The sequence below is a fragment of the Choloepus didactylus genome, chromosome 7 (assembly GCF_015220235.1).
Source record: "Choloepus didactylus isolate mChoDid1 chromosome 7, mChoDid1.pri, whole genome shotgun sequence".
Taxonomy (NCBI): domain Eukaryota; kingdom Metazoa; phylum Chordata; class Mammalia; order Pilosa; family Megalonychidae; genus Choloepus; species Choloepus didactylus.
The window spans coordinates 107,500,200-107,522,959 of record NC_051313.1 but is presented as its reverse complement, the minus strand read 5'-3'; the positions used below and the strand labels follow the sequence as shown (position 1 = coordinate 107,522,959).

The window sequence follows — 22,760 nt, the reverse complement described above, 5'->3', positions numbered from 1 at the left end:
TGCCGCTCCTTCCGCCGCGCGCCGGCAAAGAGTACCGCTCTGGTCTGGTCGGCCCCCTCCCCCCACTGGAGCCCCGCAGCGCGGCGAAGCCCCGTCTTTTCTCTTGCCCCCAAGGGATCCAAGCATGGGGAATGCGTGTGCGCGCAAAGTTGGGCTCCATGTTCCCCACCGTCCTCGGAGAAAGCCTCCTTCCATTGTCGGATGTGTAGGTTAGATTCCAAGAGAGAGGTCTGGGCTGGGAGTGGCAGTTGAGGTAGCTAGCTGCCTCCACTCCTGCTGCCACGCGAATAACTCGCTTTACAAGGAGTACGCCCACCTAAAGGTGTGCCCCTTTTTAGGCGTCTCCCGAAACCAGGTCGCTAAGGGGCGCCCTCTAGACGCACCGTTTATGCATAAGAGCAATCCCAATGTCTTATCCTGGGGATGTGGGTCAGGCCCCACAGGTCAGGGATGGGACGGTGAACACGAGTAAACGTGCAACGAACCTGTGTTCTGAGACTGACCACTCCCCCTGCCCTATTTTGGCCCATGACATCATGGAGGGCGGGCAGTGGCAGGTGCCGGGAGGACGGACATCCTCCTTTAAGGCGGAGGGATCTGCGGACCGGTGGCTGGGCTGTGCTTCGCCTTATATAAAGCAACTGGGAGCACCCGGTGGCTCTCTTGAGTCACCCCCGCGCAGCTTTTCTGTTGCGTGCGAGCTCCCTGCCGCTGCCCCCTGTGGTACTTGCACCTCGTTTTCTTCAAGGTAAGACTGGGGTCCCGTTCCCCAGGCTTTTCAACCGCAATCACTTTTTCGAATTGCCTTTATCCTTTTTGTTTTTTTTTAAAGCGCAGAGACTGTTGTTTAGGGCCGGCATTGAGACTGGACTCCTCTTAATTTCTCTTGGGACAGTCAGGGCTCCTCCAGTTGTATTTCGCTTATTTTTTTCCCCCTGTACGTTGGTGGCAGGGTTTCCCAGGTGGCGACCAGCCATGGGTGTGGTGAGCCGCGGAGCAGAACTAGGGTGATGGGCAGCCGCCGCACGTGGTGGCCGCGCCGTCCCGGGACGCTGCCATGTTGGTCCGTCCACTTCCGGACGCGACTACGGGGCGCTGGAGGGGTCGGTAAGAGGGGTAGGTTAGCGTGTTTCGGAATGAGTCAGCACAGCCAGGTGTTACCACCTGTACTTGAGGACGCGTTTGTTCAGAGGGTCTTTGCTCTGAATGCTCGCTGGGGGCAAGAACACTTATAGGCTCATAAGGCGTATGGTACTTTACTCCGTGATTCCCGATTTTCCCTGCATTTCTGGAGGAAGAGGGGAGAGAAAAGGGTGTGGAGGTAGACTCTGTTAGAACCATGGACTCTCTCTTCTCAAGAGCAGGGATTGTTCTGGAAGCTTCTGGAAGCCGGCGCCCCGCCCCGTTGTCCGGATGCTAGGGTGAAGGGAGGCTGCGCGGCGGCGCCCCCTCCTCGCGTGTCTCGGGCCGGCGCATGTCCGGCAGTGACGAGGGTCGGCCCGGCGAGCCGCGGCCACCATCTTAATTGTGTTTGGTTGGATACCTGTACTTAAAAGGGTCGTGGAGTTTTTACATCTTTAGTTCTTTGTTTCTGATTTAATTGCTTCCTATTCTCCCACGGGCGAGTGCGCCATAGTTCCTCAGGGGTTACCTTCCCTTCCTCGTGGGCAGTTGTCCCAGTCCCTGGTGACTTGAGATAATACCTAACGGAGAACGGTTTCCAATCAGTATCGTTATAGTTTCAATCTAGTCATGTTGTTAATATTATTATTTTTTGCATCAAAAGTGTAATAGTGATTTTGCGTGCCTAGGTATTCATAGGGATTACTTGTGGTTCTTGCTAGGATCCAGTGTGTCTGGGGTGGTACCCTAAATTTCTAACAAGCCAGAAGGTGAGGCTGAAGCTGCTAATCCATGGACTTTTTGAGGAGCTGGGTTCTTAAAAGATGCTTTTCAGAGAACTTGTACATTTTGTTGAGGATGCAACCCCCACTTCCCCCCCAAATTGGCTACTCAGGGTACTGCTTGAGATCTTTAAAGAGGCCTCTGTAGACCCTTGGAAATGGATAGCACCAAGTCCAAGGATGATTGAATCAGTGACTTTATATTTACAAAATAAGATCTTAAATAAACAATTGAAATCTGGAGTGAACCTCTAAAGGTCTTGGATATAAAGGGTCCAAGTATGGGCTGTTTTGTTTCCAAGGACACTGTGACTGTTATTTATAATTCGCCACCATCCTTATTGCAGATGCCTGAGGAAGTGCACCATGGAGAGGAGGAGGTGGAGACTTTTGCCTTCCAGGCAGAGATTGCCCAACTTATGTCTCTCATCATCAATACCTTCTATTCCAACAAGGAAATTTTCCTTCGGGAGTTGATTTCTAATGCTTCTGATGTGAGTGCTCTGGACTCTCTTTCTTTTAGTACCCCAAGATAGGGAAAAGGGGTGGTTTAACATATGGTGGGGGATATTTTTGAATGGGACATCAGCAGCTGTTGGAGAAAGGTTTGCCTTGCCCTGTGGGCCCATCTTCAGCTTGAAAGAAAAGGGATGATTTAGGATCTCTCCAAGGGTCCACCATAGGGGGTGGGGTTGGTAGGATGACAATCACAATTGAGGCTGTTTCGGGAGTAGAATACCAAAGAGTTTTCTTTTGGATGAAAAGGAAAGTTAAGAAGGCAGAATCTTAAAATCACTTCTTGTACTGTTTTTAGGCTTTGGACAAGATTCGCTATGAGAGTCTGACAGATCCCTCCAAGTTGGACAGTGGTAAAGAGTTGAAAATTGACATCATCCCCAACCCCCAGGAACGTACCCTGACTCTGGTGGATACAGGTATAGGCATGACCAAGGCTGATCTCATAAATAATTTAGGAACCATTGCCAAGTCTGGTACCAAAGCATTTATGGAGGCACTGCAGGTATGGGACATTTCACTTGGGCATACACCATTATATTTTGAAATGTTTCCTGGCTTTTCTTTTTTTAAACTAGTGTTTGACTTTAAAACTTTTTTTGGCAGGCTGGTGCAGACATCTCCATGATTGGGCAATTTGGTGTTGGCTTCTATTCTGCCTACTTAGTGGCAGAGAAAGTGGTTGTGATCACAAAGCACAACGATGATGAGCAGTATGCATGGGAGTCTTCTGCTGGGGGTTCCTTCACTGTTCGTGCTGACCATGGTAAGCTGGCTTTCCTGTTAGGGCTGGCTGCGTTAGAATTCTCTGGGGGAACTTAAAGGAGAAACTTTGAGCATTCTCTTTGTAAAGCCGTTTTTTTATTTATTTTATTTTATTTTATTTTAAGTACATTTCTGCAGTTATTCTCAACTGTTTACAGTCTACTGCAATTGACTTTCTAGGGGAGCCTATTGGCCGGGGTACCAAAGTGATCTTGCACCTTAAAGAAGATCAGACAGAGTATTTAGAGGAGAGGCGTGTCAAAGAAGTGGTGAAGAAGCACTCACAGTTCATAGGCTACCCCATCACCCTTTATGTGAGTATGGACTGGTAATCTTTCTCTCTCTGTCACCTACAGGGTGTTTGCTGTTCTGGAGAACCACCTCATGGTTTCTGGATTCTGTTTTCCCTTATGTTCTGTACTCTATAAAATCTATATTTTGGTATTTCTAGTTGGAGAAGGAACGAGAGAAGGAAATCAGTGATGATGAGGCTGAAGAAGAGAAAGGTGAGAAGGAAGAAGAAAAGGATGATGAAGAGAAGCCCAAGATTGAAGATGTGGGCTCAGATGAAGAGGACGATAGTGGTAAGGACAAGAAAAAGAAAACTAAGAAGATTAAGGAGAAGTACATTGATCAAGAAGAACTGAATAAGACCAAGCCCATTTGGACCAGAAACCCTGATGACATCACCCAGGAGGAATATGGAGAATTCTATAAAAGCCTTACCAATGATTGGGAAGATCACCTGGCAGTCAAGGTGAGAAACCTTGTGTGTTGGCTCAGAAGGAGAGAAGAGGGTAGAAGGTTGTTCTTGGTGTTAGACAAATGGAACTTTGCAAACTGGTTGGTGACTAGGACCGGTGAAAGCCATGGATTGATCACTTGAGTCCACTCATGGCAATGTCAGAGTGGAGAAATTAACCCTTCTCAATAGCCTCACTTCTTTTCTGATAGAAATCTGGGTAGTGTGCCCATGGTGGCTTTGTTCGTGACTTGAGTGACTTTCCCTCATTCACCCAAGGGTTGTATGCAGTTCATACCTTCTGGATACATTCAGGGAATTAAGGCTTGCTTCTCTCTAGTTGCCTTATAGAGTGTCTGTTTTATCCCAGGTGCTTGGAGGATCTTTGGTCAGCCTCAGATCTTTTGGTGTTGGAACTACAGCCATTCTTACCTGAAATACACAATTAGCTTATTTTGGTCTTTGCAGCACTTCTCTGTGGAAGGTCAGTTGGAATTTCGGGCATTGCTTTTCATCCCCCGCCGGGCTCCTTTTGACCTCTTTGAGAACAAGAAGAAAAAAAACAACATCAAACTTTATGTCCGTCGTGTGTTCATCATGGACAGCTGTGATGAATTGATACCAGAGTATCTCAGTGAGTATTCCCTTGGGCTGCTGTTATTAGTTGGATAAATGAGACGTTTGGCATCTTCAATGGGACTGAAATCTATCTCTGATAATTAATGATTTTCTGCTATCGAGCAAGCGAAGGTTCATTGAACAAATGGAACTTTCTCTGTGAATCTGGATGGCCAGCTCTAGCTGTTTTCTTCCCTGGCTGATTGCAGACTTCATTCGTGGTGTGGTTGACTCTGAGGACCTGCCCCTGAATATCTCACGAGAAATGTTGCAGCAGAGCAAAATCTTGAAGGTCATTCGCAAAAACATTGTCAAGAAGTGCCTTGAGCTCTTCTCTGAGCTGGCGGAAGACAAGGAGAACTACAAGAAATTTTACGAGGCATTCTCCAAAAACCTGAAGGTAAGGAGGCAAATGCTTATTCACTTGGCCCATTTTCTTAATAGTGGGTTTTTCTGTTCAAGTAGTAGAAGAGGTTACTAAGGTGAATTTGATTTTACTTTTGCCAATCTTAAAGCTTGGAATCCATGAGGACTCTACTAACCGGCGACGCCTTTCTGAGCTGCTGCGCTATCACACCTCCCAGTCTGGAGATGAGATGGCTTCTCTTTCTGAATATGTCTCTCGCATGAAGGAGACCCAGAAGTCCATCTATTACATCACTGGTGCGTTGGAGCCCGTTTTTCTCTCAGTCTCGGGCAGGGAGTAGGGTGGGGTGGAGGCGGCAGCATTTAAGGGCTTCCTGGGAACTGGCAGTCTGAGGCATTCTGGTCGCTGAATTACATGTACTAATCCTACAGGTGAGAGCAAAGAGCAGGTGGCCAACTCTGCTTTTGTGGAGCGAGTGCGGAAGCGGGGCTTTGAGGTGGTCTATATGACTGAACCTATTGATGAGTACTGCGTGCAGCAGCTCAAGGAGTTTGATGGAAAGAGCCTGGTCTCAGTTACCAAAGAGGGCTTGGAGCTACCTGAGGATGAGGAAGAGAAGAAGAAAATGGAGGAGAGCAAGGCCAAGTTTGAGAATCTCTGCAAGCTCATGAAGGAAATCTTGGATAAAAAAGTTGAAAAGGTAAGCAATTTTGGACCTAGGGTATATTCTGTAATATATACTGTGGGACTGCTTCCCTGTAAGTCTTTTGTAATCAGTGGTTTTAGGTGGCCTGCTTTTTTGTTTACAGTACTCGTAGCTCTTGATCTGCTCTCCTGTCTACCTGCTTTTAAGGCTGTTATTTTTGTAAAGTTTGACAGAGATTAGTTGGGCATTGCTTCAGTTTCTTTGGAAAGTAGAAATTTGAAATAGCCCCATTTTTGCCTTAAAGTAGCAGTCAGGTGTTCATGTCTGTCCACAGGTGACAATCTCCAATAGGCTTGTGTCTTCGCCTTGCTGTATTGTAACTAGCACGTATGGCTGGACAGCCAACATGGAGCGGATCATGAAAGCCCAGGCACTTCGGGACAACTCTACAATGGGCTACATGATGGCCAAAAAGCATCTGGAGATCAACCCTGACCACCCCATTGTGGAGACACTGCGGCAGAAGGCTGAGGCAGACAAGAATGACAAGGCAGTCAAGGACCTGGTGGTGCTGTTGTATGAAACCGCGTTGCTCTCCTCTGGCTTCTCCCTCGATGATCCCCAGACCCACTCAAACCGTATCTACCGCATGATCAAGCTAGGCTTAGGTGAGGAGCCATATTACCCTGGTGTGGTAAGATGTTGTGGTGCCTCGTTTCTTGGACAATGTTGACTTAGTTCTATGTGGTCTTAACCTCATGTGACATGTTTTTACTTTTAGGCATTGATGAAGATGAAGTGACAGCAGAGGAATCCAGTGCTGCTGTTCCTGATGAGATCCCCCCCCTTGAAGGTGACGAAGATGCATCTCGCATGGAAGAAGTAGATTAGGTGTTTCTGCCCTCAAATCTTGTACCCACTGTATAGTGTTCCCCTGGCTCCCACAGCAGGCCAAGTGGCTCTGTCCCACCTGGCTCCATCTACTGTTGTCTAGCAGTTCCCTCTCTCCCTCCTGTCCTTGTGTCTAAGGCAGGATGTAAGAAGGGCCATGAGCCCCATCTCATTTGACAATGGGGTTGGATGTTGTGTATTGTGTTGGTTTATTTTGTTCTGAAATTAAAGTGTGCAAATAAAGAAGATGCAGTTTTATACAGTTTTGGTTTCCCTTGTGGATATAATGAATGCTGCTTTTCAAGTTTACATAGCTTTTAACAAGACTGAGTTGTCATTGAGTACAGCAAGTTAAGCTCCTTTTTTAAATCTGTATGTGTCATAACCGATTTCTTGAGCTACTAGTTTCTTCCATAGGAAAGATTAAGTTGAACCAGACATGGGTATCTTATAGGCTGTGGCTTAGAATTCAGAGGTTGAGCTACCTACCATGTAATGTCCCTTTCCCAAAGTATGTATTTCAGTCAACCAAAACACATCCAGGCCCCTGCAGCAATTTAATTTAATAAAATAAAAGCAAAAAATTACATTTTCAAAGTACCAAAACCTGTAACCAGCTCCTGGAGCAAAGGTCTAGGGATCAGGAGCATAGGGGGTGGCATTGCTGGGCAGGGCTCTGAGCCCCTCCCTCAGCACAGCACCATCTTTAACTCCCTCAGGAAAGCAGCATTTGGAGCCTATAACACTTGTGCTTTTCTCACCAAAGTAAGAAAGGCAGGTCTCTGGGAGGGTGTCTAAGGGTGGGTATTCAAGGTAAGTGACAAGCACAGGTGAGATGCTGGTGGCAGGGCAATAGCTAGGGCAAAACAAGGGAATTTGGAAGGGAGGGAGTCCTTAAAAAGTGCTTCTTCCCTTGTCCCTGCTAGCTGTCATCTCTACCCTGGGGCTCAAGAAACCTGCCTACCGGAGAGTAGGCAATTTAAGGCAAAGGGAAGGCTGCCTCCTGGGCTCCCCACCCCCAGCTGCACAGAGCTAGTTTGTGATACTGAGAAAAACTGCATTTTGCCCTTGAGCCAGCTTCTAAGAAGTAAAGATCCGGGAAACTGATGTAGTGAGAGGGTCCTATTTACCACTTGGCCCTTCAAGCCCCTCAAACCTTTTGCACAGGGGACTCCATAGGCACAGCCTTCTTTCCCCGTTGCTTTAGGCGGCCCCGAGCATAGACTCTGAGCAGGAGGGCAGCAAAGACCACGCCTACACCCAGTCCCCCCACCACAGTAACGGTGTGGCCATAGAGGAGGCAGGAGAGGAGGATGGCAAAGGCCTGGCGGAGGGTCATGATGATGGTAAAGACGGCGGCTCCAAACTGTCCAATAGTGTAGAAGATGAAGAGCTGGCCACATGCAGAACAGACTGAGAGCAGAAGAGCGTGGGCAGCAAACTCACTGTGTCGCCCCATGAAGCGGGTCCCCTCCAGGAGAGCCCCCTGCTCTAACAGCGAGCCCACTGTGAAGACGCAGGAGAAGAAGTTGACCCCAAACATCATCTGTACCGATGACATCTTGTAGGCAAACAGGGCATCCTGCCAGTTTGAGGTGAAGCTGTCAAAGGCAATGTAGCCTGCTAGCAGGATGAGCCCTGAGAGTGTGGTGGTTGGGGAGCTGCGGGGCTCTGGTCCACTGGACAACAGAAACATGCTGACCCCAACAGAGATGAGGCCAGCTGTCAGGTATTCCCAGTGCTCGTAACTGCGCCGAGACACCAGCTTTCCCATCAGCATGACAGGGATCACCTTGGAGGCCTTGGCCAGCACCTGGGTGGGGAAGCTGACAAACTTCAGAGCTTCATACTGGCACCAGCTGCTAAGCACGTTTGACAGACTGGCAAAGGAGTACCGGTACATGGGTGCCCCATGTCGAGGCTGCTTGCAGAAGACACAGTAGAGGCCTGCCACCATCAGTGCCAGCAATCGATTCATCAGCACCAGGAACTGTGAGTCTGTGAAGCGCTCACCTGGTGCTGAGGCTGTGGCCCCATAGCTGCGGGTCATCACTCTTTCCTGCAACACACCCCAGGTCAGATAGGACACCTGGGAGATAAGAGGAGTCCATGAACAAGGGAAGGCAAAGGTAGGCAAAAATGGATCTCAACCTCCATCTTCCTTTAGGTGGATGTCTGAATGATTTGAAGTCCCCTCTCAAGTTTGGACTGTGATTGCCAGGATTCAACTTGTAGAGAATCAACTTGCTTTAGGACTCCCTAGACCCTGTTTGTCTCCATTCATATGAATATGTTGGAGCTGATACCATTCCAAGCATGTTGCTATCTCTTCTCAGTCAATTCAGAGAAGCAAGACTTCTCAGAAGGGGTCAAACAGCTGTTAGTTCAACACGATATAGAAGGCTGGACTAGTACCCACACCAAAGTGCCATATGTGATCCACAACCTGGCACTCCTCTCACATGCACTATTGCAAGAGGGCTGAATGGCTCCCCCAAACTTTTATCAGTGGGGCTACAGTAAGATTCATCAGTGCAGGAAGATGTGTAATAATGGAACAGAGAAATTACAGAAAAATTAAGACAAGGTTCCTTGTCCTCACTATAAATCATGAAATAGTAGTGTACACTTTACTTTCAGTACTAGAAAGGGGAAGAGAGAGGAAGAAAAAAAGTTACGAGTTTCCTCTAACCACCTCCAAGAAGATGGTATTTTCCTTCTGGGAGGAGGATGAGGACACAGCAAATCATTGGGACTGGTAAGGTAAAAACTTTGGTTCTCTGCAGAGTCCCTGCCCACCAAGATCCAACCCAGGAAGAGAAAAAGAGCCTGCAGACCTACCTGGAGCCCTGTGGCACAGAAGACCAGCTTCAGGGCTTGCCAAGTGGAGGATGTCTCCGACGACTCTGTCCGTGGAGCCAGGGGGACTTCATCGGAGGCCTTGGGCTCATTGCCAAACACACAAGCTTTCACCAAGGGAAAGCAGAGGCCCCTGCCTGGAGAAGGCATACAAAGTCAAGACCAAATCTTCTGCATAGTATTTCACCCTCCCCAGAACAGCCAGCCTGCCGGGCTCCCTCCCTCCCTAAACCACATCCTGTCTGGACTGCCAAGCAGCAGCTGCAATCTGGACCTAGAACACCACCCCCCCTCCCACATCCCCGCCCCTTTCCTACACACCTGTCTCCAGGTAGTTCTTCCGTCTGAAGTACTGCACCAGGAGGTAGCCAGGCACCATAAAGCTGGCATAGCCAGCAGCATTCACCAAAAAGCGGAAGAACCATAGCTGGGTCCATGATTCCTGAGGAGCTTCGGGGGTCTCCCCACCTGCCCCCAAGGAGGGGAGCGTGGCCAGCACCACCACTGCCCACCACCTGCGGAGACAGAGGACCTGAAGATTAGAGTGCAGTTCCTCATCTGCTTGGCCTTCTAAAGGGTACCATAGTGGAGAAGGGCCTGGAGTCTCCTCCCTACCCGCTCCGCTGAAGCACAGCCCGGACAAAGAGCCTCTCTCTCTCTTGGAGGGGGGGCGCAGGGGCAGGCAAGGCCGGGCCCCCTCCTTCCCCGGAGGCTGACCCGCCCCTCCGGCCACACAGGTTCCCTCTGTTCCCTCCAGCGCTCGCCGGCTGCTCACACCACACGCAGCGCCTCCTCCTTCCGCCCCACCCTCCCCGTTCCCGGAGCACCAGCGTTCCCCAACCCCTCAACCCAACACTCTCAAAACCCTTAGGGAACACAAGACCATGCCTCACACTCCCAACCCCGCCGGCTCCCGGCATTGCTATGCGTACTATCCGCCCGCCTGCACAGAACCCACCCGGCCCCCATTCCGAGGGGCGACAGTCACGTGGCCCGGGAGCTCGGTCACATGGACTCCGCCGTCCCCCTAGCCCCCACCTGGCAACCATGGTCCAGACTGCGTGGGGCGGAGGGGGACCGGGGAATGTGGGTCCCCGGGCCGCGCGCTCCCTCCGCCGCCTCCCGGAGCAGTGAGTGAGCGAGCGGCTAGCGGAAGTGCTGTGCTCTTCCCGCCTCCCTCCCGGCGGCCGCCCCCCCAGCCCCCAGCCGCCCCCACGCAGCGCCCAGGGCCGCCGCCCAGCCACAGCGCCCCCGCGCGGCCCGGAGGGAGACCCGGCTCGGTTCCGAGGAGCTGGAAGAAGCGGGGAGCCCCGCGTCCTTGAAGGGCGCTAGCCTCGTGCCTCCCTCTGCTTCGCTATCGCCCGTAGCCCTCACAACCATCCCGGAACGTAGTGGTGACCATTGCCATTTTAAGGACATCTAGCCTCTGCATCCCAAGCGCTTCCCTTTATCTTAGTTTTCCCGTTTTCTGACAGTATGATTTATGACCCCTTCCTTTATTGGGCTGGATTAGCAATTCTGTGCCTCCATTCCCCACAATCTTCAAGGCTCTGCATGATTTGGCCCCTGTCTTCCTCGCCCACTCACCTACCGGCTCTAGAGCCCCACTGGCCTGCTCTCAGTTCCTCTAATTCACCAAAGGCCTTCCCCCAAATGCTCCCCTCCCCCGAACTCATCCGTATGCTGAAAATGACACTGAGAGGCGTTGTCTGACCAAAGTGTGACCCTCTACACATTCCATTGTCCTCATTCCACTACCCTTTTCTTTCACAGCACCCATCACAATTTGCAATCACATTATTTATTTGGATATTATTTTAATGGCTGCCTTGCTCACTAGACTGTAAGATTCAAGTGGCCAGAGACCATGCTGGTTTACTTCCCCATGTTCTTCACCCCAGCAGGGGCCTGACCAGCAGGGCCTTTAAACATGTGTGGAATGAGGGAAAAATATAAAAAGTCACTGCTCCCTTGTTGCCCACCCTAAGTTAGCCCTTTCCTCCAGTTTCCTCCAGATGGCAGGACTATGATGAAACCTTAGGGCCTGTGTCTTCTCATTCCTCATTCTTTCCCTTTATGTGCATTTCCACTGTGCAGGTCAGAAAGAAGGGCCCGAGGGCGCCTACCTCACCCTTCCCACCCAATAATGTCTTATTACCCTGCTCGGGGGACAATTTCCTTCCCTGCCTCTACCACAAAGTCAGAAGGCAGGCCTGCTGAAAGATTCTCCACACACACACTCCACATGCACGTGCGTAAAACAACTCTGAAGGGGAAAACCTTTTTAAGTCTCTGCTGTTTTAGTGTCATGTACTGAAATTTCCCCTTCCCCAAAGGCTCAGTTCAAAGCCTTCTGCGTTGAAGTCATTAAACAAGTGTTAGAGTTCTCAACAGAAGTAAGAAGGGACCCTCAGGGTCTTGCTTGCTCCTATTTCAGCCTTTCTCCTCAGTCGGGAGTACATGGTTTCACACTGGTTGGCAGTTTCAGGCTGACCCAACATGGGTAGAAACAAGAGCTCCCACCATCCAACAGAGGGGCAAATAGGCTTCGCCCAGAATACCCTGGGGCTTTAAGGGGCCTTCCGAGAATCTCCGTCTACCAGGGAAGCTCTTCCTTCCAGACTGACTCTCTTTTTTGTCATCCCTCCTCTCAGCTCAGGACTGTGCTGGCCCTGGACTCTGTCCTCACAGTCTCCAGGGCACCAGAAGGGCACATTGCATGGGTCCAAACTGCAGCAACTGTGGTCCAAGCTTCCAGATGGGAAAAGGAGGAGCCTCCAGGGCCCCAGACCCTGCTCTGGCTTCAGTCAGCACACAGCAGTGGCTTTCCCGAGATCTTCAGGTCATCGAAGGGCAAAAGAGGAAAGGGCTGAGAAAGAGAAAGGAGAGAAGTGGGGTCAGGGGCCATGGAAAAAAGGCATTGGGGAGGGAGGGGAGTTAGGGGAAACCTGTTGGGCCACTATCTCTGCATCAAATGACAGTTGAAGGACATTAGGAACCAAGTCTCCCTATTAACCTCAAGAATAGTGGACCCCCTGGGCTTAGCAGAGCCTTGAGGCCTTAGGCAAACTCTCATTCTCTAAGATAATGCAGAATATCGGAGCTATGGGGGGCCTTAGAAGTATTCCAATCCATGAGTCTGTTTGGGGTGGGGTAGTACTAAGAAGGTACTCACCAAACACTTTGAATATATTTTTAAATTGAACATTTAAAAATGGGAAAGTCTGCCCAGAAAATCTGGCTTTTACCTCTCTTAAAAAACTGAAGATCTGGCAACACTGGGCCCATATCCTACTCTGCCAATCTGCTGAAGCAGACTGCTCCCCCGGGGTATGGGCACTCTGGTTTCCCACAGCTCCCATCCCGCTGTTGTTTTATCCCTAGCTTGCTTCACTGATTCACTTTAGCTGCAGGGCTCCTGTAGGTGCTCAAGTTTGGATGCCCTGGTCCCACCTAAATAAGGAAACAGGCTCAGAGAGGGTTAGAGGCTTGCCCAAGGTCCACAGTTGGATTAGGGGACTAGACCCGGGCACTCCTCCCATCAGAGTGGCCCTTTCAGCTAATTAACAGTTCCTGTCTCTGCTATGAGTGTGAGAGATCCTGGAGAGCAGAGCAGAGTTTATGCCTCTTACATCGTCAGCCAGGTCCTGGGGCGTCTCATCCTCCACATTCCGTAGCAGGGAGTCAGCGCCCGCCTCACAAAGGGTGGACGAAATGCCCCTGAGGCCCCGGCCAGCTGCGAGGTGCAGGGGTGTACACCCATTGAGCATGCGGGCATCCACCCGGGCACCGGCCTGGAGCAGAAACTGCACCAGGGCCCGCTCCTGGGTTTCCACGGCCAGGTGCAGCGCTGTCTTCCCACTGGTGCCCTCCTGGAAGGGAATGAGGATGTCAGCCACTGTCCTCAAGAGGCAGCGAGCTGGGCCTGGACCAGGTGGGGGCAGGCCCTGAGCCGGGCAGCGCCCTGATTGGCTGCCTCACCTGCGCGTCAATGTCGGCTCCATTTTTAAGCAGCAGTTCCATGAGCGGCCGGTTTCTTTGCAGGGTGGCGATGTGGAGACAGGCCAGACCTGGGATGGGGTGAGGGTGGGAGGTGCTGATCTGCGGCCACCAACTCCCTCTCTCCTCTCTCTTCAGGGACCTCCCTACCCCTCAGTCCCAAGGGACCCGCTGCCCACTCAAAGCTTCTGCTCACAGGACTGTTAAAAGGCAAACTCAAAAACCCCCTCAAAAGTCTGAGGGGAAAGGAACTCAAAGTTTCCATCTTTTCAGAGTCATGTTATTGAAACTTTCATGGTTCAGAGGTCAGGTTGCTGAGTGACACCCCCGCCCCCAACTCCAAACTGCAAACTCTACCTGCCTTCAAACCCAGTCCAAAAGCCACCTTCTCTGAGAGGCTGTCAGAGAAGAGCTTACACCCCAGCCCTTCCCCAGGTGCCACTTTCTCCTGTGTGCTCCCCTAGCCTTTCTGGACTGGATCCTTCTCTGCTTAGTATTAGAGAATTAGATTCAAAGTGATGTCCCTCACTTCCTTCGAGTGTCCATTCAAATGTCCCCACTCCATGAGGCCTTCCTGACCACCCAATTTAAAAATCACATCAACTCTCCCAATTCCCCTCAACCCAGTTTCCCTTACTTTGCTCTTTTTCCATAGCACTTACTGTCTTTAATGTACTATATATTTGACTTCTTACATTTATTGTCTGCCTCAACCTTTCTCAGCTTTGTTCAGATATAAGCCCAGCTCTTAGAAGAGTGACTGGCACATAGAAGGCCCATGGTACATTTTTGTTGGCTGAATTAATGAGGTCATCTGATCTCTATTAAACTGAATCTCTTGAGGGCAGATTTAACTCTCCGCTTAGCACACAGTAGGTGCTTTGGTAAATTCTAAATCAAATCCATTCATTCATGCAGCAAAGATGTGCTGAATATCTAGGTGCTTAGAGCTGGAGGCACATCAGTGAACAAGCTGTGACCCTCCCCTCCCTGAGAGGGGGATCCCTGACTCCTGCCCCACCTCACCCCACAGGGCCCTTAGGCTGCCTGCACCTTGCCAGTTTTGCAGTTGCAGGTCCAGGGAGTGAGGCGGTCTTCTGCCTGGTTCTGGCTGTCCCTCTAGCAGGCAGCGGGCACAGGCCAGGTGTTGGCGCTGGCAGGCCACATGCAGGGCCGTGTCACCATGCCGGTCCTGTAGCACCCGGCTGGCCCCCTTCAGCACCAGTGCTTGAACTGCCCCTGGCTGGTCCAGATGCACGGCCAGGTGGAGAGCTGTCTGTGGGCACAAGCAGAGGGTCACAGGGACACTGAGACATGCTCCCACTGCTGGGAACATGCTAGGGTGAGCACAGGTATCCCTGGCTGCCAGCACCTTCTCTGAAGACCACTTATAAAGGCCCTACCTTCTGTTACACCCCCCTTCCCCCAGCTCTTAGGACCCCAGTTCTGGCAGTAGAGTGATAAAAGTGTCCCACTGCTCTTCCTGTAAGTCCTCTTAGCCCCTGGAGCAATCTCGCACCCTCTGAACTTTATTATCCCCAGGCGCCAGGCTTCAGGGAAGGGCTTGGTTGGGGGGTGGGGGGAGAGAGAGCTGTTAAGCATCTCTATCCCAACTCTTGCAACCAAGCTATATAATTATGTGTTGATGAGTCCCTTACTCCAGTCTGTATCTCGTGGGCTGTCTTACTTGTCTCTGTATCCTCGGCTTCTAGGCCAGTGTCTGGTGTCTGGTTTCCTGAGTGAGCAGGAATCTTGTATGGCTGTTGGGGATGGCTGCCAGGGGAGATAAGGGAATTTGGGCACAGCCCACCCTCTCCACCCACCTGGTAAAGGTTGTTCTGAATGTCCAGGACTTCCTGGGGCAGCAAAGCCAGGCAACAGAGCAGCACAGCTGGGGCCTCGTGAATCACCGCCAGGTGGATCAACCTGGGGGGGCAGGGGCAGGGCTTGGGGTCAGGGCCCAGGCCAGAAAGAAAAGGCTGGGATCCTGGGGTTAGAAGGAACACACAACCACTAAATTGTCACCCTTAGGGTAGGTGCAGGAAGTGAGAGTCTGGACCAGGAAGTGAGGGTTGGGGTGGGAAGCTGGTAATGGATCTTGGTAGTGGGAGCTCCACGTTGCCATCTCCAGCTTTCAGGAGGACCTTACTGGCTGGTAGTGTGGGCAGGGCGCACACAGGACAAGGGCCTTCCTGTCCAGCCTGCCCACACCCCACTCCCGTCTGCCCCAAGGGCCCCGCCAAACCAGCTGCAGCTCAGAGCCAAACTGAAAGCTGATGGAGGAGCCCAGAGGGGGTTTCCAGGGCTGAGCTCCCCACCTCCCCCCACCCCATTAAGGAGGACAGAAGGGCGTGGGGTAGGGGATCACTCCCGCCCCAGCAAGGCAATGTTACACATTCCAAGGAAGAGAAAACAACTCTTGGAGGAGGAGCAAGGAGAGAACAGAGCATCTTATCCCACTGCCCTCAGAGGGGAGTCCAGCAGGCCACTCCTCCGATATCACAGACCAGGTGGGGCTTACCCAGCGCCCTGCACCCATTGTAGACTTCCGAGGGGAGGTCTGGGCAGTGCAGAAAATGTGTGTTTCTTGGGGGCCAAGAACCTTAACTTGGGGGTGAGGGGGGCTGCTGGGAGGGGAAGTTCCAGTCCTGGGTTTTCCCCACATCAGGTGAGGAAAACGAAAGCCAGAGCTCGAGGGTCTAGGCCAGGACAGCTGCCTTGGGGCAGTAGTGAAAAGAGTAGCTTGGCTAAAGGGCCTGTCTGGACTGGGGAAGGGGCTGCTTGGGCAGGAGGGGGCTGGCTTTGGCGGCAGGCGAGGCCCAGGAGAGAGTGACGGGGAGGAACCACTCTGGAAATCCCCTCGGCCAGGGCTTGCTCTCTGGGTCACATTCCTGGAGCCACCTCCCTCTCTCCCGCGCTCTCCCCTCCTCCCACTTCCTCTTCCCACTTCTATACCTCCCACAGCCCAGGCACCTCCAGAGGAGAGAGGAAAGTGTCCTCTCCCCTCTGGGCACCCCCTGGGAAGTCCTGCCTCCCACAGCCCTCCCCCAATACACACTGAACCCGAACACCTGTCTCTCACTAGAGATGGTACAGGCCCAGGCTGAGAGGCTAAGAAGGGTCAGACGTCTGCCTCACTCCCTGGCTCAAAGGTCAGCCATAGGTATCCTACAGAGAACCCCCAAAATCTTGGGGTTCTGGGCCTGAGGGCTGGTGTTTCAGACACGGAGTGCAAAAAGACCTGGGGCACTGCTCCCCCACCCACTGGGTCCCAAGGCCATCTTTGCCAAAGGCCACCCAGGATTAGGACCCTTGCACCTCCAAAAAGTAGGTCAGGGCAGACACCTCCTGCCTCCCCTTCATGCCGGCAGCCCTGATCTGGGACTCCAGCTCCCCTGGCCCCTCACTTTGTTTCTCACCCCCAAATCCCTGCTACCCCCTTCCCTGTCATTGTCTGTCTTCTTTCTAAAGGGTAAATCCTCAGCAGGCCAGTCCCTCTCACACATCTGCCTCTACCTCAACTGCCCCCTGGCCCAGTCCCCATCAAGCTCCACCTGGGTCTGGGGGAGGAAACGTGAACTGGAGGGGGTCACACAGGACAGTGAGGGGCATTAGGGGGCTCAGGAGGTAGAGGGTATGAAGGAGGCTGACTCCAGCCCTCACTTCCCCTTTCTCAGCAGAGGAAGTAAGCTGGGGCAGCCAGCAGCCTGTCTGTCTGCTGGGGCAAGGGTGCCCCAGCCTGGCTCTCCTCCTCCTCAGAGGCAGGTCTGCTCTGCGCCGGGGCACTTCTCCCAGCCTCCCAGTCCCCAATGGCAACCTGTAGCTGGCGGGAGTGGGGCATCCCAGATACTGAGTAAACAAGGATGCCCCCTTCCCACCAAGGAAAAAAACAACTGGACTGGACCGGGGACTTTTCTCCTCCTCAGGGTAGGTTACTTGGTAGGTTTCCAAGAGTCTGGCTGCGGTTCCAGCCTCCTGGGTGAGAGCCCTGCCGGTTCTGCCCACCCCAGAAAGGCAAGGCAGAGGAATGATGCCAGGTCCCTCTGGTCTGGGCTTGGCGAGAGCCCCAAAGTGGACTGAGAATTAAGTTTGGAGTTAGAGCGAGCCTCTAACTCCCGGGGAGTCCCAGAGGAAGGGGTCGCACCTCAGCCTCGCCCCCCATACTCACGTGTCTCCATCCTCCGAGATGTAAGTGAGCGCTTCCAGCTGCTGAGGACTGAGCGCCCCCGCGGGGAGAAGCGGCGAACCTGGGGCCGGGTCCTCGGCCTCGGGGCTCCCCAGCAACAGGAGGGGTTCGGTGAGCGAGGAGGAGCCATAGGTGGAGTCAGCCCGCTCCCCGTCCGCGTCTTCTTTCTCTTGTGGCTCCTTGGCGGTCCTCGGGGGCTGAGTCCAGGGCGGTCGGCCGCCGCGGTCCGAGGGCCCGGAACCCGGGGCCGGGACGGGCTCGGGCAAGGAGCGCAAAGAGCGCAGAGACTCGATGCCCGAGTCGCACTGGCTCTCGTCCGCTTCGTCTGGCCCCTTCCGCGTCTCCGACATGCTCGCGGCGCCCGCCCGCGGGGGCCGAGACGCAGCAGGATCCAGCTCCAGGCTCCGCCGCGCCGCCTTTCCGGGTTGCGGGCTCGCCTCGCAGCGCGGACGCCCGGCCCGGAGCGGCCTCCTACCTGGGCTGAGGAGGCCCCAGAGGTCGGCGAGAAGCGAGTACGAGGCTCGGAGCGCGGTCCGTGTCCACCGCAGCGGCCACTTGGAGCAGCCGAGCTGCCCCGCGGCGTTCGCTCTCGCGCTCCGCCCCTCGGGCCCCAGCGGGTAGCCGCGCGCCCCGTGGCCCCGCCCCCGACAGGGGCTTCCGGACGGAGGCCCCGCCCCTACGGAATCCCCCTCACCCCGCCCTCTTGCGTTGGCTCCAGTCAGGGGTTACCCGGTTCTGACTCACTCGTTGGTTGACTAATTTGCTCATGCATTCATTCATTCATTCACTCGCTCTTTTTCTTTTTCTTCGTTCCTTTCACTAATTCCATGTATGCATTCTTTCCTTTCTTCACTGCATTCATTTCATTCATTCATTCGTTCACTCGTTTTAAAAAGAATATTAATTGTCTGCATGAACTGGGCGTCTTGTGGGGAAGGCAGGTGGGTGGCGGGATGGGCAATCGTTGTTTACGATCCCACTCTCATTTCTCTCAATTTCTCTTGCTTTCCCACCTTTCTGTATGAGTGCCCAGGAGTTTGGGTGGGGAAACACCATTACCACCAACAAAAAATCATTAAAGGAGCAGTTCTCCCTTTGGGTCTTGGATAGAGGGTGTCCTGTGTCAATCACCCAGGTCACATAGAATTGGGCACGGGGATGCTGTTTTGGGAAAGTGGATTTTCTTGGGTAAACTGGTGTGTAAAAAGCTGACTGTGGCCATGGGTTTCTTCCTCACAGGGGTGAAACTTTGGCCTCGGGTGGCTGCAGCATCTAGCTACCGCCAACAGTCAGGGAAGTCTAGTTCCTTGTGGTGGGGACCGGAAAGGAGGCCGAAGACATACTGTGCTACACTCTTGCTGACGTTTCTGCCGAAACCACAATCCCAGCACATCTCTCCTCCTTCCCTGCCTCTGCTGTCGCTGGGCCCCAGGAGGCCTTAGGAGAATCCTCACCCACATGGTAAGCCCCAAATCGGTGCCCCATGATTTATCCTTTCCTTGTTCCTCCCCACCCCCACCCCACACGCCAGCAACCTTGGGCCCTTAGAGAGTTGTCCCCAAGAGAACATCTGCCCTTTATGGAAAGATATGGATCTAACATTGGGGGTGAGTGTAGACAGCTACCAACCAGCTTCACCACTGTTCATCCCTGTGCAACCTCGTTTTATTCACCCATCCATTCATCCATTTGACATACATTTGAGTTTCTCCTGTATGCCTGACATTGTTCCCTCTGCTGGAGGTAAAACTGAGAATCACAGGAACAGTAATAACCAACCACCATCACCAACAAAACATCCCATGGTGCCAATCCTTAAAAAGCTTCCCGGCAAGTATAGCATAGAGCCCTTGTGCTAAGGCAAGAGTGAGAACAGAGTGTGGTGGGGGCACACAGTGGGATAAGGAGCAGGGAAGGTTCATTCACACTGGGAATGGGAAGGGAGGAGATCTAGGGAGAAAAGAAGGACCTGGTCTCTGAGGGGTTATTGGAGGGAGAAGAGTAGGGGGAGGGCTATGGGGAAGAGATGATCCACTCTTCTCCATCCCTATGGAGGACCACAGTGGGGGGCTGGTGTGGAGTATTTGTGGAGCATGAAGTTCTGAGACACTACAAGGGAGAACATTTTATCATAACCTGCTTGGGGTGGGAAAGCCTAAGGGAATTGAGGCATCCCCTTCCCTTCAGGCAAGTGTGACTTCATATGTTCTCAGTCTCCTCCCCTGACATGTTCCTCTCCCATCCTCAAAGGCTGGAACAAAAGTCCTAGGGGTTATGGAAGAGTTTTGATAATGGATGGAGGTGGTACATTGAACTGTGTACTTGAAAGTGGTTAAAATGGGAAATTTTATGTTATATAAATGTTACCACAATAAAAATAATAAGAAGTTATAAACTCTGAGACTCTGTCGGTTCAAAGTCTGGCACTCTCATCCTCATTATACAGTTAGAAAGCTGAAGCACAGAGAGGTGAGTTGACTTCTCAAGGTTAAATAGTCAGAAAATGCAGAGCAAGTTTCTCCTGTTCCTAATCCAAAGGTTTTAAGTTTTTTTCAGTGAAACCTTCTTTCCTTTATCAGTGGAGTGCAGACATCAGAGTCCTCTTCAAGGACACAAGAACTCAGGAGCGTAGAGTGACCGCCTCTCTCTTTCACTCAGAGGCTAAAGGAACCCAGCCAGATGTCTGGCCTGAGCCATGAGATGTGACAGTTGTGAGGCAGCCCCTTTTCTGGCCACAAGAGGTCAGCATCGAGTCACCCACTGTCCCCAGCACTAGAGCAGAACTCTTGACAGGACCTCCTGGAGACACTCCAGCAATGGGCAGAGGGACCAAGGCAAGTGTCATCTGGAAGGATGACCTGGGGACTTTGACTTTGGTCAGGACTCTGATTTTGCCTCCTCTTCTCTGAGCTCAGGCCCCTCTGGTCCTCTTCTCTCTGCTGGTGTTCTCTGGTTCCCTTTATTGTGCCCCCACTCCCCACCTCTGCCCACCCCAGGGCTCATCTTCAGGGAAAAGGTCCAGTTGCCATGGTAACCAGCTGGTCAGCTGGATTCTTCCACAGCACCCGCCTTCCTCCCCTCTTCTCCTTGCACCTCCAGGAAAGGATGGTGTGTGTAAATTAGAAGAGGGGTAGGGGCTTTTGTCTTTTGGGAGCTCCCAGGTTAGCCAGAAGGAGCTGGGCTGACCCTCTTCCAAAGCTCCTTGAAGTGGAGATGGAAAGCAGTGCAGAAGATCATAACAACTAAATGGGGAATGGGTTGGGAAAGGCCAGGATTAGAGCCTCTGCCCTCTGCAGTGAGGAATGAACTAGGTGGAATGAACTGAAACCAGACAAGAGGAGTTGGAGTTAGCTGTGAGGCAGGACTTCCCAAAGAGTATAGGTGGGAGACATTGAAATGAGCCATTTAGTGAGATTCCTCCTCTGCCTTGGGGGTGAACACAAACTCTGCCTCTTCAGGACCACAACTCCTTCTCTGTTTGGGCAGCGAAGATGGAGTCACTGACCTTGAAAGGGTCATGCTGGATAGTTCTGAAGCCACAGGCAGTCAGAGAGCCACCCTCACCTCGCCTAGAAAGGGAAGAGTAGGAAAGTGGAGGCAGGACAGGAGTGAGTGTGTTGGGGGAGGGGCAAGGAGCAGTAGCTCTTCTCCCCCAGATGAGGGGCAGGATCACCCCAGACATATTACTGTGATTGCACCCTCCCCACAAAAATCAGATATACAGGCTTTGCCTGATGCAAACTTCCTACCCTCAAATATCCCCACGGATTTCTTTTTTTTTTCAGAGAAGTTGTAGGTTTACAGAAAAATATGCATAAAATACAGAGTTCCCACATACCCCCCATACTATTAACACCTTGCATTAGTGTGGTAATTCATTACAATTCATGACAACATTTTTATAATTGTACTATGGGATCATTTACAATAGGGTTCACTGTTTGTATTGTACAGTCCTATATTATTGTTGTTTAAATTTTTATTCTAGTAACATATATACAGCCTAGGTCTAGCTCTGTTAGTACTGGCAGATGACCTTGAGAAAGTTTCTTTCTTTCCTCTCTCTTGGTTCCCTATGGGTAAATGGGGAGAACAGTTAATATATGTCAAAGACCCTCCTATAGCACAGGACACACAGTAGGATTCCACAGGACTTGTGCAAACACAGATTGATCATGCATAGTCTTTATTGCATTCTATCATAATGACTGGTTTCCACCCCCACCCCACCCCCCCATTAGACTTTGCACACTTTAAGTTAGGAAACAGTGTGTTTCATTTCTGAATAGGGTACACAGTATGTACCTAAAAGCTATTTGCTGAACGGATATATCCAGGAATGAATGAATGAATGTCAGTGCCCTTCCTGCCTGTCCCAGGGGAGACAGAAAAAGCAGTGTTGGGTGGATGGCATGAAGGGGTGGGCTGCCTGCTGTCTCCAGCCTGGTCTGTGGTCTGTGACTTTGCCTCCTACATCAGGCCCTTAGAGATTGTCCAGTCAACTTCTTTACTGCACAGATAAGGAACCCAAGGCTCAGTTAGGTGAAGACTCTTGCCCAAGGTCACTCTACTCATTAATGGCAGAGCTTGGATTAAGAATTAGAATTCCAGTTTTCGGACCTCCAGCCCAGAGTACGGTACACACTTCATTGCTTCTCCCAGGGTGTTCTAGAGAAAGAAAACAGTTCAGTGAAGGCGGGTACCAATGTCCTCCCCTGTCCTCTGTTAGTCCCTTCTCACATCTAGCTTCAATCCCTTCCCTTTTACCCTATTCCAACCCTGGGTCTGAGCACCAATGTTCTGGTTCTTACCTTAACCCTTTACCACCCAATTGGGAATAAAAGATCTTCCCTAACATTTGTACCCTTGGATTCCAAGACTCAAATCTCTCCCTACCACTCAGCCCAGGAACTTGCGGGAACCAGGGATGGGGGGGGGGATGTTGGTTGAACCTAGGGCGCCCCCTCCATGGAGGACAGACAGAGAGGAGTTGCAGCATAGATCTTCCCAGGAGGAGCGCGTGGAGCAGGTGAGGTGAGCCGGGCTGGGAGCGGAAGGGAGTGCGGGGGACCCCTGTTGCTTCTCCCCTTGGGGGTGGTTATTAGGTAGGCTTGGAGAAGGCGGAGTTTGGGGGGCCGGGGGCGGGGCTCGGCTGCGCTGGAAGGAAGAGGGGGGGCGCGCTGGCTCCAGCTCTGCTCAGACAAAAGGCGGCGGCGGGAGCGGGCGGGAGGCGGAGCGGCGCCGCGAGGGCCTCAAGGTGACACCAG

General features: G+C 52.2%; 3 protein-coding genes and 1 long non-coding RNA gene across 5 annotated transcripts; 2 read left to right on the top strand and 2 right to left on the bottom strand.

The window, feature by feature from the left end:
- The first annotated feature begins 604 nt into the window (after positions 1-604).
- HSP90AB1 (heat shock protein 90 alpha family class B member 1) lies at positions 605-6,711 on the top strand. Its single transcript, XM_037843699.1, has 12 exons — positions 605-748; positions 2,252-2,398; positions 2,719-2,925; positions 3,027-3,186; positions 3,366-3,499; positions 3,637-3,942; positions 4,396-4,561; positions 4,755-4,945; positions 5,061-5,208; positions 5,344-5,612; positions 5,893-6,226; positions 6,340-6,711. Exons 2-12 carry the CDS (start codon positions 2,252-2,254, stop codon positions 6,447-6,449), a joined length of 2,172 nt encoding a protein of 723 aa, XP_037699627.1. The 5' UTR covers positions 605-748; the 3' UTR covers positions 6,450-6,711.
- A 281-nt stretch (positions 6,712-6,992) lies between these two features.
- On the bottom strand, positions 6,993-10,474 carry SLC35B2 (solute carrier family 35 member B2). Of its 2 annotated transcripts, XM_037843700.1 has the most exons (4): positions 10,347-10,474; positions 9,630-9,823; positions 9,291-9,445; positions 6,993-8,538 (listed from the first exon to the last, which is right to left on the bottom strand). In XM_037843700.1, the coding sequence occupies exons 1-4, from the start codon at positions 10,355-10,357 to the stop codon at positions 7,600-7,602; spliced, it is 1,299 nt and encodes a 432-aa protein (XP_037699628.1). In that variant the 5' UTR covers positions 10,358-10,474; the 3' UTR covers positions 6,993-7,599. The 2 variants fall into 2 exon arrangements, with proteins under 2 accessions (XP_037699628.1, XP_037699629.1); XM_037843701.1 differs by lacking the exons at positions 9,291-9,445; positions 10,347-10,474 and having other exon boundaries at positions 9,630-9,710.
- A 1,115-nt stretch (positions 10,475-11,589) lies between these two features.
- On the bottom strand, positions 11,590-17,995 carry NFKBIE (NFKB inhibitor epsilon). The gene is made up of 5 exons (XM_037844247.1): positions 17,476-17,995; positions 15,131-15,233; positions 14,361-14,583; positions 13,290-13,378; positions 11,590-13,180 (listed from the first exon to the last, which is right to left on the bottom strand). Exons 1-5 carry the CDS (start codon positions 17,841-17,843, stop codon positions 12,872-12,874), a joined length of 1,092 nt encoding a protein of 363 aa, XP_037700175.1. The 5' UTR covers positions 17,844-17,995; the 3' UTR covers positions 11,590-12,871.
- On the top strand, positions 17,036-22,756 carry LOC119540179. Its single transcript, XR_005218047.1, has 3 exons — positions 17,036-17,234; positions 18,733-18,954; positions 22,450-22,756. It is a non-coding gene; the product is annotated as an uncharacterized LOC119540179 (long non-coding RNA).
- The last annotated feature ends 4 nt before the right edge of the window (positions 22,757-22,760 follow it).